The sequence below is a fragment of the Narcine bancroftii genome, chromosome 5 (assembly GCF_036971445.1).
Source record: "Narcine bancroftii isolate sNarBan1 chromosome 5, sNarBan1.hap1, whole genome shotgun sequence".
In the NCBI taxonomy this organism is placed as follows: domain Eukaryota; kingdom Metazoa; phylum Chordata; class Chondrichthyes; order Torpediniformes; family Narcinidae; genus Narcine; species Narcine bancroftii.
Window position 1 is genome coordinate 255933551 of NC_091473.1, and position 17521 is coordinate 255951071.

General features: G+C 45.9%; 1 protein-coding gene across 1 annotated transcript in view; it reads right to left on the bottom strand.

Moving 5' to 3' along the window:
* The window catches only part of LOC138765262 (uncharacterized), a 30510-nt gene that overhangs the window by 7083 nt on the left and 5906 nt on the right, over positions 1 to 17521 (bottom strand). The window contains exons 2-3 of the mRNA XM_069942302.1: positions 14542 to 14610; positions 8154 to 8344 (exon numbers count right to left, since the gene is read on the bottom strand). Of these exons, the coding sequence (XP_069798403.1) occupies positions 8154 to 8344; positions 14542 to 14610 (260 nt within the window). The remainder of the gene's footprint in view (positions 1 to 8153; positions 8345 to 14541; positions 14611 to 17521) is intronic.

Below are 17521 nucleotides of genomic sequence, written 5' to 3' on the forward strand. Positions count from 1 at the left end.
CCAGTCTGCCCTGAGGGTCAGAGAAATTTTCACTGGATTGCTTGTTTCGATTACTACATGGCTCGAAACAACATGGTCGATGAGGCGATACAGTGGGGCCACCTGAACTCTCTGCTGGATGAGGTCCCTTTCACCATAACGCAAGGAGCTACCACTCTGGCTATAGCCCGAGAACGTCTGACCGCTTACTATGCAGCACCACGGAATGTGGTGCTTGCTCGACACCATTTGCTGACCAGACGCCAGAAACCCGGGGAAAGTGATGTTGCCTGTGCACTGGCCCTCGACTCACTGGCAAACGAATGTGATGTCAGGGCAGTCAATGTGCAACAACACCGCAATGCCTTGAAGCTGGATGCTTTTGTCAACGGGATTGACTCCAGTTACGTCCAACAGAGGCTGCTGGAGACAGAGCCCTTAACCTACGACCGGGCAGTCACTCTAGCCAAAACACTGAGGAGTGCCTTGCGAACCAGTGAAATGCTAGAAACCGAAAAGGAAACATTCAGAAATGCTGGAACCCCGAAGGAAAGAAAAACTCCTGAAAAATGCTACCTCTGTGATAAGAGCTGGCACCCCAGACAGAAGTGCTCGGCTCGATTTGCTACCTGCAGCTATTGTGGGAAACTCGGCCACTTCGCTAAAGCGTGTAAGGCGAAAAGTACTCCCACTGATAAGAAGAAGAAGAGAAGCACCAAGAAAATGTGTCCTGGGGCTGCATGGAAAAGGGGAAATCTTCAGACGAGCAGGCTGAATCGACTTCAAGTGACGGTGAGGTGAGATCCCCTGTGATAGCTCAATTGACTGTAAAGCGGGGGATGTTACAGACCGGAACGGTTGACTATGAAGGGGGAAGTGAATGGTGAGACTCTTGATTGTCTAATAGACTCAGGGAGTGCTGACAGCTACATCCATGAGAGAGTTGCCAGAGCCTTAAACTTGCGGAGATATCCAGTGAACCAAAGATATCGATGGCGTAGTGAACTTACAAAAACTGTATGGGACAAGTGTAAAGTTACTTTAAATTTGCAGGGACATTTCCTTGGTGATGTGTGGCTCTTTATTATGCCAGAGCTCTGCGTCCCTGTGTTACTGGGGTTAGATATTCAATCTCAGATGAACAGTGTAGTGTTAAATTTCGGTGGGCCACTACCCACACTTACCATTCCCCGTGCTAGTTACTGTGGTCTGTCCGCAATAAAGATCAAAGCTCCTTCCCTTTTCAGTGATTTATCCCCTGAGTGTCAGCCGAGTGCCACTAAGAGCCATTCTTACAACAAAGAGAATCGTGAGTTTATCAAAGCTTAAAGAGGGAGTAATTGAACCTAGTAAGAGTCCATGGTGGGCCCAAGTGGTAGTCATGAAAAATCACACTAAGAGACGACTGGCTATTGACTACAGCCAGACAATCAACCGTTACATGAACCTGGATGCCTACCCCCTGCCACGCATCAATGAAATGATTAATCAGATAGCGCAATACAAAGTGTACTCCACTATCAACCTCAAAGCTGCTTATCACCAAATCCCCATTAAGAAAAGGGAATGGCCAAGGCTTTTGAGGCTGATGGGGGGGGGGTTATACCAGTTTAAAAGGCTACCTTTTGGAGTCACTAATGGTGTGTCAGTGTTTCAGAGGGAAATGGATAAGATTGTTAGGACATACGAGTTACAGGGTACGTTTCCCTGTCTGGATAATGTCACTATCTGTGGGAAAACACAGGCTGAGCACGAAAACAACTTAAAAGGACTCAACCTTACATTTAACGATGGCAAATGTGTGTTCAAAGCGACAGAGCTACCCATTCTGGGCTACATTGTCTGCAAGGGAGAAATCCTCCCCGACCTGGAAAGAATGGCCCCCCTTAAGAAGTTACCACCCCCAAACTCAGCAAAAGCCCTTAAAAGGTGTATGGGATTCTTTTCCTACTACTGCAAATGGGTTCGGGACTACGCCACGAAGGCACACCCTCTGTTTGACACTAAATCTTTTCCTCTCTCTCCAATGGCCTTGAAGGCTTTTGAGAGTATTAAAGCTGATATTGCCAAAGCAACACTCTCGTCCATTGACGAGGACGTCCCATTCCAAGTGGAAACTGATGCCTCAGATTGTGCCTTGGCAGGAACCCTTAATCAAAAGGGCAGACCTGTGGCATTCTTCTCCCGCACGTTACGTGGACCTGAACTTAAACATCCTGCCATTGAAAAAGAAGCCCAGGCTATTATTGAAGCTGTTCGCTACTGGAGACACTTTCTAGCTGGCAGAAAATTTACTCTTGTCACTGATCAGAAATCTGTAGCCTACATGTTCAGTACTAAACACTAAAGTAAGATCAAGAACGATAAGATGGCACGCTGGCGAATAGAACTCTCAACTTATAATTATTAGATCCAGTACAGACCGGGCAGGTTAAATGATCTCTCTGACGCATTGTCACGATCTGCTGCTGGTGCTCAGCTGGAGGGGCTAAAAGAGATCCATAGCAGACTGTGCCACCCAGGAGTCATGAGATTCTTCCACTACATAAGGGCTAACAACCTTCCTTACTCTCTGGAAGAAGTCAGGAAAATTACTAAAAGCTGTCCTGTTTGCGCAGAATGCAAACCGCAATACTTCAAAGCTCCGGAGGCCACTCTCATCAAGGCATCCCGACCTTTTGAGAGGATTAGCTTAGATTTTAAAGGACCGTTACCTTCCAACAACAAAAATGTACATTTCCTCACTGTAATTGATGAATATTCCAGGTTTCCCTTTGCAATACCCTGCCCTGATGTCTCGTCAGCGTCTGTCATGAAGTCACTTGACAGAATTTTCGGTTTTCCCGATTACATTCATACCGATAGGGGCACATCATTCATGAGCGCTGAAATGCGGTGAGCCCTGCTACAAAAAGGAATTGCCACCAGCCGTACCACGAGCTACAATCCTCAGGGCAATGGGCAGGTTGAAAGGGCTAATTCTACAGTCTGGAAGATTGCTCATCTTGGTTACCCTGTTACCCGGTGGCAGGAGGCGCTGCCTGAGGTGCTACATTCTATTCGGTCTTTATTGTGTACTGCAACAAATCAAACCCCTCATGAATGTATGTTTGCCTTTCTTAGGAAATCAGGAACTGTGATGGACTGGCCAGTCTGTTCATCTGAGCCTGGAACCGTGCTGCTGAAGAGCACGCTCGGGCGTGTAAAACAGGCCCCCTAGTCCAACCAGTTCAGCTACTGCATACCAACCCCAACTACGCTCATGTTAGATTCCCAGATGGGAGTACTGACACTGTACCCCTAAGAAATCTGGCCCCGTCTGGTTTGCCCCTTCCTTGCACCCCTACTCAGAGTGAGCCTGAGAGGTTGGACTCACCCTCCCGCCCCCCCCCCCCCCACCCCCCCAGCCTATGATCCCTAGTAAGCTTTCAGATGGCCATGCTGAGGCTCCACTGCCTCACGCTGGCGATTCTGGAGCGGGTCCAGAAGTCAGTCCTTCCCACACAACAGACCCAGGACCTGTACCAGTTCCCAAGGTTGCAAAGGAGCCACCTGTTTTGAGACGAAGCACCAGAATTCGTGAACAACCTGATAGGCTGACATATTCATAAAACATCTCATTATATTTCGATTGCTTGCTAGATACTGGGGTATTTTGGCTATTAGAGTATTCTCAATACCAAACATAGTATCCATGTATCTCTTGCTTCAGTCTTTCTTAGCAGCTGTCCTTTAGATTTTAACCCTTCTTCTGCTGGGGGGAGAGTATGGTGGAAGTCTGTCAAGTTGCCTGTCTCCCCTCTGCCGAGCCTTGCTGTACTAACATTGGCTGTGCATTATCTTTACCATTAAGGACACTCTCTTTGGATATAACTGTATATGCACCTATTGTCTTTCATTATTGTACCATGAGTTTCTACTAATAAAAGCCATGTTTGATCACATCGTCTTTGTCTACTTCATCAGCTGGCACTTCACAAGCGTGAAGCCTGAGAGTGTGGCGTAAGAACTGACTCGGGACGATCCACCTGATGTTTGGCGATAATACAGGCTTCAGGGACAAGTCAGACAGAAACACCTTTAGTTGAAAATGTTTCTGGAAGGTGACTGCTGGAAGCCCAATGTCATGGTATGAGATGCCGCCAGAGGCACATTCAAGCTGGGTTAAATAGGTGAGTGTTAACACCATCTCATGGTCTCTACACACTAAAGCTGATGGACCCTGAACCATATCATTGCTGGAATTTGCTCTCCAGATTTTGCAGGTTAAAACTTCAGGACATTACTTATCCATGCTGTATTTACGTAGTCTTCTATGTGGGCTCAGCTGGTCATTAATTAAGTCTGCTCGTTCTTCCATTCACTATCTCAAGGTCTTAGTGTTTCAGGAATTCACTGTGGATTTAGTGCCATGTGTGGAGTGTGGTTTGAGCTCTCAGCTTAACAGCCACATCTACACCTCGAGGAAGGTCGATGCAATCTGAGAGAAGATTGCAGACGCTATACCTTAATTTGTTGAGTCACAGAGCCTCAGAGATGGACAGTGCGGAAACAAGTTCTTCGATCTATCAGTCCTACCGCAGGATCACAACCTGACCATTGCTCTGCCTCCATGCATGATGACTGACCTGCTGAGTTTCTCTGGTAGCCCCTCTCTTGGTCCCAGTAAGGGTGTTGGTTCCTGGTTACAGGGCAGCCAGTCCCACTTGTACAGGTCCCATTCTCCCCTGAAACCAATGATGCAGGGACAAAACCCACCATCTTTCCTTTGCCAGGAAAGCATCCTGTCAGGGTGTGTCACTGTGTAAGACGAGAACTGTTCTACCAAGCCCACAAGAATCCGCAGGGTTGTGAACATGGCTCAGACCATCACATATCCCCCTCCCCTCCATTAACTCCATCTCACCTCCCCTCCCCTTCATCAACTCCATCCCATCCCCCTCCCCTCCATGAAGTTTTGATGTGGATCTGGCGGTGGTGAAGTACAGGAGAGGTCCGTCACAGTCCATCGGCAATGAAATAGCAAGTGTCTGCTGGATATCTTTGCCTTGAGACAGACGAAGGGCTGAAGCCCGAAACATTGGTTATCTTTGCTGTATGAAGCAGGGAGCTGCCTGCTGAAGATGTCTGGGATTATCCCGAGCATCTTACAGAAAGGTGATGTGTTTACAGACATTCAGATTAACAGAGGGTCGAGGAATTAGATGAAGATGCTCTGACTCATTCTCAATGACAGGAAACTGGTTCTTGGCCGTTTGAGAGAGGATGTGAAAGGTTCACAGCGTAAACATGACAGTTCCATAATCTATTGTCAGCGTGAACATGCGAGCGAGCACAATTCTTCTTATTGAAGCAAATATACGGAAACACAGCATTTATGGAAAAATATTCAGTCCAGAACTCTATTGAGGAAAAATAATAATTTTTATCTATTCGCCTTAGAAAGTTTCAAAAGACAGTTTTGTTCAGAGGATGTGTACATTTTCCCAGATATTCAATTTAATTGTGATGTGATCTAACTGATGTCTGTCCGATCGAGAGGTGTAAATCCGTCCTCCAATAACTCTGTACAAATGCATCAACATCACGTAACTGCCCCTGACTAGAGAGGATGGTGATTGAATGCCAGTGAGAATTGGTTTCTGTCAGGCAAGGTTTAACACCGAGAAAAAGAATTGTGCTGAAGTTCAGAATTCTGTGGGAAATGGAAATCAGGAAGCCTTGATTAAATCAGACAGACACGTTCCTGCTAACCAAGGAATCTAGCAACAGTGACAAATGAAATTCGATCAGAGATTGGCTTGATCTCATGGAATTTGTGAAGAGGCTTCTTGGACTGGACCACTTCTTTCTGTCCTGTTCACAGAGTGACTACATCAATGTCGATGCTTGAAAGTTGAAGGAAGGGCTGTGGATGTTGTCTACAGGAGCCTAAAGATGAGCACTCAGTGGCTCAAGGACAGCTTCTTCTCCCCACCGCCCCCCACCCCCCTTCACCTCCACCATCAGATTCCTGAATGATCAATGAACCAGACAAGGCCTCACTTTTCCTGCTCAGTTACTGTTATTTTATTTATATTGATGTTGTAGGATGGTTATAATCTGAACGTTTGCCCTGTGACGCTGCCGCAAAACATTGAATTTCATGACTTGTTCATGACAATAAATTCTGATTCTGATTTAGAAAAACCTTTGACAAGGCCCCGCATGGGAGATTAGTAAGAAAGGTTCAGACACTGGGTATTCAGGGTGAAGTAGTGAATTGGATTTGACAATGGCTGGACAGGAGAAGCCAGAGAGTTGTGGTGGGTGATGCTTCTCTGACTGGAGGCCAATGACTAGGGGTGCCTCAGGGATGGGTGTTGGGACCATTGTTGTTTGGCATCTATATCAATGATCTGGATGATAATGTTGGAAATTGGATCAGCAAGTTTGCAGATGACACTAAGATTGGAGGCGTTGTGGACAGTGAGAAAGGCTTTCAAAGCTTGTAGAGGGATCTGGTCCAACTGAAAAAATGGGCTGAAAAATGGCCGATGGAATTTAATGCAGACAAGTGTGAGGTGTTGCATTATGGAAGGACAAACCAAGAAAGTACGTACACGGGTGAATGGTCGGGCACTGAGGAGAGCAGTAGAACAGAGGATAGAAGGTTGAGAGTAGAAGGTTGAGAGGGGATTTGATAGAAGCATTTAAGATTATGAAAGGGATAGACAGAGTGGATGTGGATAGACTATTTCCGTTAAGAGGAGGAAAGATTAAAACAAGAGGACATGAGTTAAGAATTAAGGGGCAGAGGTTTAGAGGTAACATGAGGGGGAACTTCTTTACTCAGAGAGTGGTAGCCGTGTAATGAGCTTACGGGAGAAATAGTGGCGGCGGAGTCAATTGTATTATTTAAGAAAAGGTTGGACAGGTATATGGATGAGAAGAAGATGGAGGGTTATGGGCATTGTGCAGGGAGGTGGGACTAGAAAGGGAAGTTTGGTTCGGTGCGGACTAGAAGGGCCTAATGGCCTGTTTCCGTGCTGTAATTGTTATGTTATGTTATGTTATCTGGGAATACAGATACGTCATTCCCTGAAAATGGTTTCACAGGTGGATAGGGTCGTAAAGAGAGCTTTTGGCATATTGGCCTTCATAAATCAAAGTATTGAATACAGGAGTTGGGATGTGTTGGTAAAGTTGTATAAGACATTGGTGAGGTCAAATTTGGAGAATTGTGTGCACTTTTGGTCACCGAACTACAGGAAAGATATCAATAAGATAGAAAGAGTGTAGAAAAGATTTACTAAAATGTTGCCCGGACTTCAGGAACTGAGTTACAGGGAAAGGTTAAGCAGGTTATGACTTTATTCCCTGGAGCATAGAAGATTGAGGGGAGATTTGATGGAGGTATTTAAAACTGAGGGTAGGTGAGATACAAACCAGAGGATATGGGTTAAGGGTGAAAGGGGAAAAGTTTAGGGGGAACATCTTCACACAGAGAGTGGAATGAGCTGTGAGTTGAAGTGGTGAATTCGGGCTCAATTTTAACATTTAAGAAGAATTTGGACAGGTACATGGATGGGAGGGGTATGGAGGGATATGGACTGGGTGCAGATCACTCCAGGGGGTTCCAAACCTTTTAGATCATCTATCCCTTGAGGGAATCCTTGATCCTTCATGAACTCCCAGGCGTAGAATCCCCGGCAACATTCTTGCATCAAGGGGAATGGTGACGCTGGCCAGAGGGGGGCCAGGGCTGCCTGAGGTGAGGGGGGTGGGATCTGCCAACCCCTCACTGATGTACAAAGAACATACAAATCTTTCTTCTCTGCTCCATCCACTCTCCACGTCCTCTTGCTTGTTCTCATCTTATTATAAGGAAAATGCCAAATAAAACATGGCGGACACCAAAGTCCACTCTCACAAGAGGTTGGCCATCCCTGCCCTAGGTGCTATTTTCCATAGATACACCCCTGCTTTTGACCACAAAAGTTCAATTGACCCCCATCCTGGAGTTCATCGACACCCTTTCAACCCCCAGGCATTGAGACTCCTTGGATAGTCCCATCTACTACTTTGGAAACCCCTGGACTAGACAGAATAATAGTTAGGTACAGACTAGAAAGGTTGAAGGGCCTTTTCTTTGTGCTATAATATTTTATGGTATGAAAGTAACAAACATTTACCCGCTGTTCGTAATGTCCTGGACTACTTTCCGCTACAGACCCATGGCCAGAAATGATTTCCGACTCCACCGTATGTGTGATAAATTCCACTATGGAATAGTTGTGAAATGAATTTTTTGGAGCAAAAGTATTTATGTCCTCTGGTGTAGGAGTGCTGGCTGAATCCAGTGGGATGGTTATTGCCGGAGTACCTGTGGTGGCAAGACAAGATGATGTTAACACCCCCTTCCCAAACTGCCTGGCTTCCCAAGACCCACAGAGAAGGCCCAGGACACAATCACACTTCTCATGGAAATTAATGCTAAACAGGCAAGTTTAACATTGAATTTTGATATCATGCCTTGAATTTATGAAGTTTCTGTAACAGTTTATGCACATCTACTCCAACATGTTCCAGCAAAATTGTACTGTCTGTTAACAGCTCGTAAGGCATGACTCTAGCCCAACTGGTGAACTGAGTCAGTGCTGTGGACGCTTCAGCCAGTGGGAGTCCTCACAGAGGGGAGGTTTCTCTTCCTGTAATAACTGATGCACCATCCATTACTTGAGAAACCAATAGGCTTTTATTCACCAATGAACAAAGGCGCATCCACTCTGCTCAACTGTCCTGCACTGGGGAGGGGGCTGTGGAACAGTCACCTTTATACAGGCACCTGTGGGAGGGGCCACAGGTATAATTGGCCAATGGGTGTGCCCGACCAGACAAATACATGCCTCAGTACAATAATAACAAGTCAGAGATCAGAAAGATAAGAGACACATATTTGACAGAGGTGGGCAGGTTCTTGGGAGCCCCTTGAGGAATGTGAGGAAGGCAGGAGGGTAGAGAGATGTAAGGAGAGCTAAAAGTGATGGCTTTGGTGGCTAGGGTAAGGGAGAATCCCAAAAGATTTTATATACATGAAGGACAAAAGGATCAGGAGGGTCCCCTTCAGGATCAGGAAGGGCATTGATATGTCTAGCCAGAGGGAAGGTGGGGAAGATCTTAAACGAATATCCTGCAAATGTGTTTACTGTGGAACAGGATAGGCAGGAGTGGGGGAGGGGAGGGGAGGAAACTAAAGACAGCGCAGGAATGTCTGCATCAGTAGTGAAGAGGTTTTAGCATCCTGGATCCCATCAAGGTGAATAAGTGACGGGAATGAAGGTGGGATCACTAAAGGATAAAGTAGGCAACATGCGCCTGGAGGTGGAGGAGGCTGGGGAGGTCCTAAATGAATACTTTGAGTCAGTATTCACAAGACAAAAGCACCTTGATCATGGTGAGGTCGAAATTAAACAGGTCTGTGTGGTGGACAATGTGGAGATTAAGGAAGAGGAAGTGTTGGACCTTCTTAAGATTGCTTAGTCCCCGGGGGCAGACGCGATGTACCCCAGGCTGCTGTGGGAAGGGAGGGAAGAGATAGTTTGGGCAGTAGCTATGATCTTTGAATCCTCTTTGGCCACAGGGGAGGTGCCGGAGGATTGGAAAATGGCAAATGTACTCCCCTTGTTTAAAAAAGGTAACAGGAAGAATCCTGGGAATTCTAGACCAGTGAGTCTTACGTCAGTGGGGTGCAAACTAATGGAGAGGGTTCTTAAGGACAGGATCTATGAGAATTTAGAGAAGTCCAGTTTACTCAAGGATAGTCAACAGGGCTTTGTGAAGGGAAGGTCGGGCCTCACGAGTCTAACTGAGTTTTTTGAGGAGGTAACAAAAGAAATTGATGAGGGTCGGACGGTAGATGTGGTCGACATGGATTTTAGCAAGGCATTAGACAAAGTCCCAATGAGAGACTCATCAGGAAAGTTGTGAGGAATGGGATCAGTGGAACTTTGGCGTGTGGATGAAAAATTGGCTTGTAGGAAGAAAACAGAGAGTAGGAGTAGAAGGGGCCACAGGGATCTGTTCTGGGACCCCTGCTCTTTGTGATTTTTATCAATGACCTGGATGAAGACGTGGAAGGATGGGTCAGTAAGTTTGCAGATGACATGAAGGTCAGAGGAGTTGTAGATGGAGCTGAAGTTTGTTGAAGGTGACAGCAGGATATAGACAGGATGCAGAGTTGGACGGAAAAGTGGCAGATGGAGTTCAATCCAGATAAGTGTGAGGTGATGCATTTTGGAAGGTCAAACCAGAAGGCTGAGCCCAGGATTAATGGTTGGTTACTTCAGAGCATGGATGAACAGAGGGACCTTGGCGTCCAAATCAATACATCCCTCAAGGTCGCTGCTCAGGTTGATAGGATAGTTAAGAAGGCCTATGGGATGCTGGGCTTCCTGAATAGGGAGATTGAGTTCAGAAGTATAGAGGTCACGTAACAACTCTTCAATTCTCCGATAAGACCACCCTAATGTTCAGTTTTGGTCACCTCATTATAGGAAGGATGTGGAAGCTGTGGAGAGGGGGCAGAGGAGATTTATCAGGATGTTGTCTGGATTGGGAAACAAGTCTTATGTGGCAAGCTTAGTAGAGCTGGGAGTTTTCTCTTTGAAACGTAACAGGATGAGAGGAAACTTAATGGAGGTCTACAAGATTCTGAGAGGCGTAGATAGGGGACAGCCAACACCTCTTTTCCAGGGCAGGAACAGCAAACACCAGAGGATGTGTGTACAAAGTGAAGGGAGGGAAGTTTAGGGGAGATATCAGGAGAACATTTTTTTACACAAATTGTGGGTGCCTGGAGTGCATTACCAGGGATGATGGTGGAGGCTGAAACAGTGGGGGCATTTAGAGACTCTTAGACAGGCACATGGAATGAGTCAAATAGATGGTTATGGGGTAGGGAGGGTTTAGTACTTTCTTAAAGGAATATATGGTTTAGCACAACAATGAGGGCCGAAGGGCCTGTAGGCTGTATTGTTCTATGTCCAGGTCAAGTGCATCACAGAACTTTGTGGGAAGGTAGAAAGGGAAGTGATGGGGCCTTGACAGGAGGGTGACAAATATGGTGCTGTTATTTAAATGGGCTGTATGGATAATGAGGGAACTCCAGACCTGTTGGACTGATGTCAGTGGTAGGGAAACTGCTGGAGAGGATCCTGAAAGATGAAATCTATCACTATCTGGATGGCCATGGACTTGTGTGCGAGCAATCGTGCCACATGGACTTGATGGAATTTTTTTTGTAAAGTAGATAGAGGAGGGCAAAGCAGTTGATGTATTTTTCATGGACCTCAGTAAATCATTTGATAAGGTTGCATGGTAGTCTGGTATAGAAGGTTAGGGCACATGGGAGAAGAGGCCAACTGGATAAAGAATTGGCTCAGTGATAGGAGTCAGAGGGGGTTTAGAGGGTAGTTTTTCAGACTGGAAGCTTGTGACTAATGGAGTGCCTTGGATCAGTACGTTAGTGGCAAGGTAGCTATGTTTGTTGATGACATGAACATTTTTGCCATGGTGGAAAGTGAAGGCGACTTGGTTTTTACAATGGGATCTAGACCAGATGGGGAACTGGGCAAAGGAACAGCAGATGCAGTTTAACTCAGAGTGTGTAGGGTTAATCAAACCAGGGCAGGACTTACTCTGTTAACAGCAGTGACCTAGTGAGTGTTACGGGGCAGGGGGATCTTGCAGTGCAGGAGGGCAACACAGGGAGACAGGGTGGTGAAGAGAGAGTAGGGGACATTTGTCTTCATTGGTCGGGGCAGTGTTGGGATGCCTTGTTGAAGTTATGCCAGATGTTGGTGAGACCACACTGAGAATATTGTGTGTAGTTTAGGTCGCTGAGTGGCAGGAAGGATATTATAAAGTTGGAAAGAGTACAGCAGAGGTTACAGTTATTGCCAAATTGAGAGAAGTTGAAGTATCATGAGAGACTGGAAAAACTCAGCCTGTTTTCCTTTGAGTGTAGGAGAGGGGGTATCTCACTATAAAGTCATGAGGTGCACGATAAGATGGATAGTGGCAGTCTGCTTTTGAGAGTGACAGAATCTAAGATGAGAGGGTATAATTGTAAGGTGAGGGAGTAGGATTTAGTGGGGAGACAGAAGGATAGTTAGAACACAGAACAGAACAGCACCATGGACCACATCTGGATTCCCCACTACAATCGGATCCTTCATTCAGAGGGCGCTGGCCTGCCACATAAAGTGTGTGTGTGTGTGTGTGTGTGTGTGTGTGTGTGTGTGTGTGTGTGTGTGTGTGTGTGTGTGTGTGTGTGTGTGTGTGTGTGTGAGAGAGAGGGAGAGAGAGAGAGAGAGAGAGAGAGACTCACTGGAGGTAAACAATTAATACCCTGCAAACTGCCCGTTAAACACAAAACAAACATTGTTCTGCCTTCCCAAATGGATCACCAAGAGCAGACAATGTGTAACAGGCCGTAACAATAAATGCACATTAGCCCATTTCTGTTTCACAGCCTGCTTTTATTCACTACTGGAATCATTTTCTGGGCACATCTTTGGAATGTTTGGCCTGGAATCTGGCAAAGAATTTACGAGTTGGTTCGCTGAGGTTTCTTTATGATTAACCATTAATAACTTGACATATTTTGTTGAGTTCATATGTTAATGATATGTTAAAAATCTCATCATTCCCCTGGGAGTGTGCTCTAATGTTAGAAAGCTTCAGAAGAATTTTCTTTGGATTTTTCAGATCAATTTTAACAATTGCAGAGTGTCCAAAGGAACAGGGATATTGAGGATTAACAACGTCCCCCCACCCCCCCACCACCCCCAACCCCACCCCACACTGGTTTATCCACCAATTCATCTTTAAGTAGAAAATACTTTCACTTGTAAGTAATTGTTTATGTAGAAATCCAGAAGTATTCATGACAAGAACATTACCTTTTGTTTCTCTTTCCTGACCTAATGAGACTTCCAGCATTTTCTTTTTTATATAAATGCACTGGATGTGGGGTTTAGGGATTTTAGTGAAATGTTTGACAAGGTCCCTAATGATAGGCTCATTCAAGAAATTATGAAGTACGGAATCCAGGGAACCTTGGCTGTGTGAATTCAAAATGAGCTTATGGGCAGTAAACAGAGGGAAGGAATGGAAGGAAAGGATTCTGCCTGGAGGTCGGTGACTAGTGAAGTCCGCAGGGATTTGTTCTGGGACCGTTGCTCTTTGTGATTTTTATAAATGACCTAGATGAAGAAGTAAAGGGGTGGGTCAGTAAGTTTGCAGATGACACAAGGTTGGAGGTGTTGTGGATACTTTAGAAGGTCGTCATAGTTTACAACAGGCTATAGACAGGATGCAGAGATGGGTGGAGAAGTGGCAGATGGAGTTCAATCTGGACAAGTGTGAGGTGATGCATTTTGGAAGGTTGAACTTGAAGGTGAGGTATGTGGTGTGGAAGATTGGAGCGAACTTGGTCTAAGTCCATAGGCCTGCTGTACAGGTTGATAGGGTAGCTAACAAGGTGTATGGTCTCCTGGCTTTCATTAGTCAGGCGATTGAGTACAGGAGCCACGAGGTAATGTTCCAGCTCTATAAAATTTTGTTGAGACCACACATGGAATATTGTGTTCAATTCTGGTCACCTCATCACAGGAAAAATGTGGAAGCTTTACCAGGATGATGTTTGGATTGGAGAACATGTCTCATGAGACAAGGTTAGCAGAGTGAGGACTTTCCTCTTTGGAGCAATGAAAAATGAGAGTCTACAAGATTCTGAGAGGCATCAATTGAGTGGACAGCCAGTGCCTTTTCCCAGGGCAGGAGTAGCAAACACCAGAAGACATGCACAAAATGAAGAGAGGAAAGTTCGCGGGATATATCAGGGGTAAGTCTTTTTACACAGAGTAGTGGGTGCCTGGATTGCATTGCTGGGGGTGATGGTAGAGGATGAAACATTAGTGGCCTTTTGTAAATCTCAGACAGGCACATGGATGTATTAAAATAGAGAGTGATGAGTGGGAGGTAGGGAAGGTTTTGAGTAGGTTTGTATAGGTCAGCCCAACATCATGGGCTGAAGGGCCTGTACTATGCTGGAATGTTCTATGCTATTAATCATAAGATTAAGTTTATAAATTTGTATCTTTCCTCTGACCTTGTAATATCAACCACAAAAGCTTGGTCCACCAGGACCAGACTGAAAAGCATCTCACAAATATAACTTCCACTACAGGATGGTGCTGTTAACCATGGCTCAGGGCAGCAAATCAACTCAGGGGAGAATCAATATATAATCTTGTACTTTCAATGAATGACAGATCTACATTTAATATTTTTTAAAAATTTAGACACACAGCACAGTAACAGGGCCTTTCAGCCCACGAGTCCGTGCTGCCCAATTTCACCCAATGACCTATAACCCCTGCTACACTTTGAAGGGTGATAGGAAATTGGAGCCCCCGGAGAAAACCCAAGAAAATAGGGACGAGAACTTGAGTCCAGTTGTGAGTAATTTATGATTGAATTAATTACTGGCAAGATAAAGTCTTGACCAACACTCACCTGAAATATTAGTCCTTGCATCAGAGAGAGGATCCATGGTCTCCGCCAAACTGTGATGACACCATTGCACTGTAATTTAAAGATAAACATCAATTCAAGGTTTTACAAACAGCCGTGTTTTCAATTCAAACTCTCGCACACAACTTAACAGGATACCTTGATGAAGAGCTCAAACTCAAAACATTGGTGATCTTTTGCATCTATAAAGTCCACCTCTTGATCTGCTGAGTTTCTCCAGCATTTTCTTTCAACCACAGTGTCTGCAGACTTTTGTGGTTTTAATATAATCTTGTCCTGGATCTGTTTCCCTATTCAAGGGAGTAGAGATAACCCAGGAAATTAGAGACCAGTGAGTCCCACTTCAGTGGTGGGCAAGCTGTTGGAGAAGATCCTGAGAGACAGGGTTTATATGTATTTAGAGAGGCATAATCTGATCAGGGATAGTCAGCGTGGCTTCGTTGGGGGAAAGTCGTGTCTCACGGGCCTGAGGTGGTTCATATTTTGCAGGGGAGGTTGGTGACCAGTGGTCAACCCAATGTTCTCAAGGGCAGTCAGGCATGGGTGATAACTGTGGCCTCACCTCATGAAAAATGAATGAATGAAATGAAATAGAATCTATTGTCAATCCACAGTTGCAAGAGTGGAGGGCCACAGTGGGGTGTCCCTGCAGGGGTTAATTTGTCCAACATAGCCTGGATTTTGTTTTCCAACTGCTCTCTGGAAAATGTTACTGATCTCAAAGCTTTAATCATGTTTCAGGGAGAGTCTGAGCCAGGCCTTGGCAACCTACAGACCTCTGGGGATTCTCGAGCACGTCTTGGAGAGCATTACTTGAAGAAAGCCCTGGAGACAACATTAGTGGCTTGACTTTACTTCAGGTCCAAACTGCAACAATGGAAAATTCATTGTTAAGTAATATTATCCCAAAGCAGCACCAAAGGCAAAACAATTCCCTCTTGAGGATTTTGGCCAGTATGATGCTGACATGCCACTGTAACTATCCTTTGAAGATAGACAGCACTCCCTCCGTCAAGGACAATGCAGGAGGCTCGACAGTCATACCAGCACCAAGCTGTCACCATCCTGACATGGAAATCAGTAAAGTCACAACACTGGAGAACTCAGCAGGTCAAACAGTGTCCTTTATGTGATAAAGTTAAAGATACAGAAGCAATGTTTCGGGCCTGAGCCCTTCATCAAGGTAGCAAGTTGCTGGTTCCAGTTGCAGAATCTCCCTTCCTGACAGAGCTGAGGAATCCCTTCACCATTCACACGGCACTGGTCCAAGCACACAGTTCACCCCCACCTCCAGAGCAACTGGGGATGGGCAATTCAATGCTGAGCTTCATCAATGGTCTGACCCTAGTAAACAAATAAACCAAGCAGTCGGTGCCAGGAAAATTAATGCTTTGCCTCCAGTTAAAGAGCCTGCTGAGGTTTTAAGTGTCGTGTTTTTATTGGCTGCAGCTGGTCACTCACACCCTGCCAGAAACTTACCCATTGAATCTTAGCACTACCCAGGTCCCAGCAACAGTGGCGCTGGGTACGTCACTGTGAAAACAATGTTGGATCCTTACATTTCTAACAGGGGTTAGATCACACAAGATACAGGAGCAGAAGGAAGCCCTTCAGCCCATCGAGTCTGCTCCATCATTCTAATCATGAGCTGATCCATCCACCCACTCTGCCCCCCTTCCCGGCCTTCTCTCCATAACCCTTGATGCCCTGACAAATCAAATACCTGTCAATCTCTGCCTTAAATACACCCAATGACCTCATTTCCACAGCTGCCCGTGGCAACAAGTTCGACAGAATCGTACCTCTTTCTCTCAGCCAGGAACTTTGTGAAGGCAGGGGGATGTATGTTCCCTTCTCCTTATTGACAGTGACCTCTTAGGCCAGCCTCACCTGCCAAGAGATCTGACGTGCGGATGATAACTTCGCACTGCCCCTACACACCCGGCACAGGAAGGCCAACTCTGTGATCCCAAATACACCTTGTGTCTGGCCTGCAGGAAGAGGAATTTCAGGGTTGTACATGATGTCATGTAGGAATGAAGCTGAAACGATGGGACAGTTGCACGGCTATTCATCACGTTACAGAGTCGATACTCTGTGCAGAAATAACTCGGTGTTTTGCAGAGGATATAATCAAACCGGCCCATGGATGCAGGAAAGGCGAGCGTTCTTTGGCAAATTTGCTGGAATTGGTTGAGGAGATGACAGGGAACATCAACATATGGGGCTTGTATATGAGGCTATTGGCATGTTCAGAGGCATTTGATGAGGTGTCATGTGAATCTTACAGTGAGGAAGAGCATTAAAACTGGTCATCATAGAGCTGGACAACAGAATCCGATCAATCCATAGAGTGGGTCCCCAGGGATCAGATCTCCACCCGTCATAGCAATGATTGGGGGGGAGGAGGGGGAGGGAGAGGGGAGGAAGGGGGGAATGGAGGAGGGGAAGGGAGAGGGAGGGGGAAGAGGGAGGAGGGGAGTGAAGGAGGGGGAAGGTGGAACAGGAGGGAAACAGAGGGAGAGGGAGGAGCAGGCAGGAAGGAGGAGGGGGAAGGTGGAGCAGGCGGGAAGGAGAGGGAGGGGGAGGGGCAGGGGTTTGGAGGGTGGATGGAGTTGTTAAGCAAGTGGCATGTTTTGCTTTGTTCCCAAACAGTTGGAGGACAGGAACTGATATTTACCTTCCTTTGTACTGAGTGCTGGTGAAACCTCTCTGGGACATCTGTTCCCTGTATTAGTCACACATTGAGAGGAGATAGAGTGAAGGAATCTCAGCAGCAATAACTCCTGGGTTCCACTGACCAAACAGGCTTGGCCCAAACTCTTTGGAGTTTAGAAGAAGAAGAGGTGAAATTATTGGAACAGTAGATTTTTCAGAGGGTTTGACAGGGTAGATATTGGGATGGCTTTACAGATGGGAGGGTCTCAAGCAAGGGGACATTTAACCCTTTGGACTCCGGCCA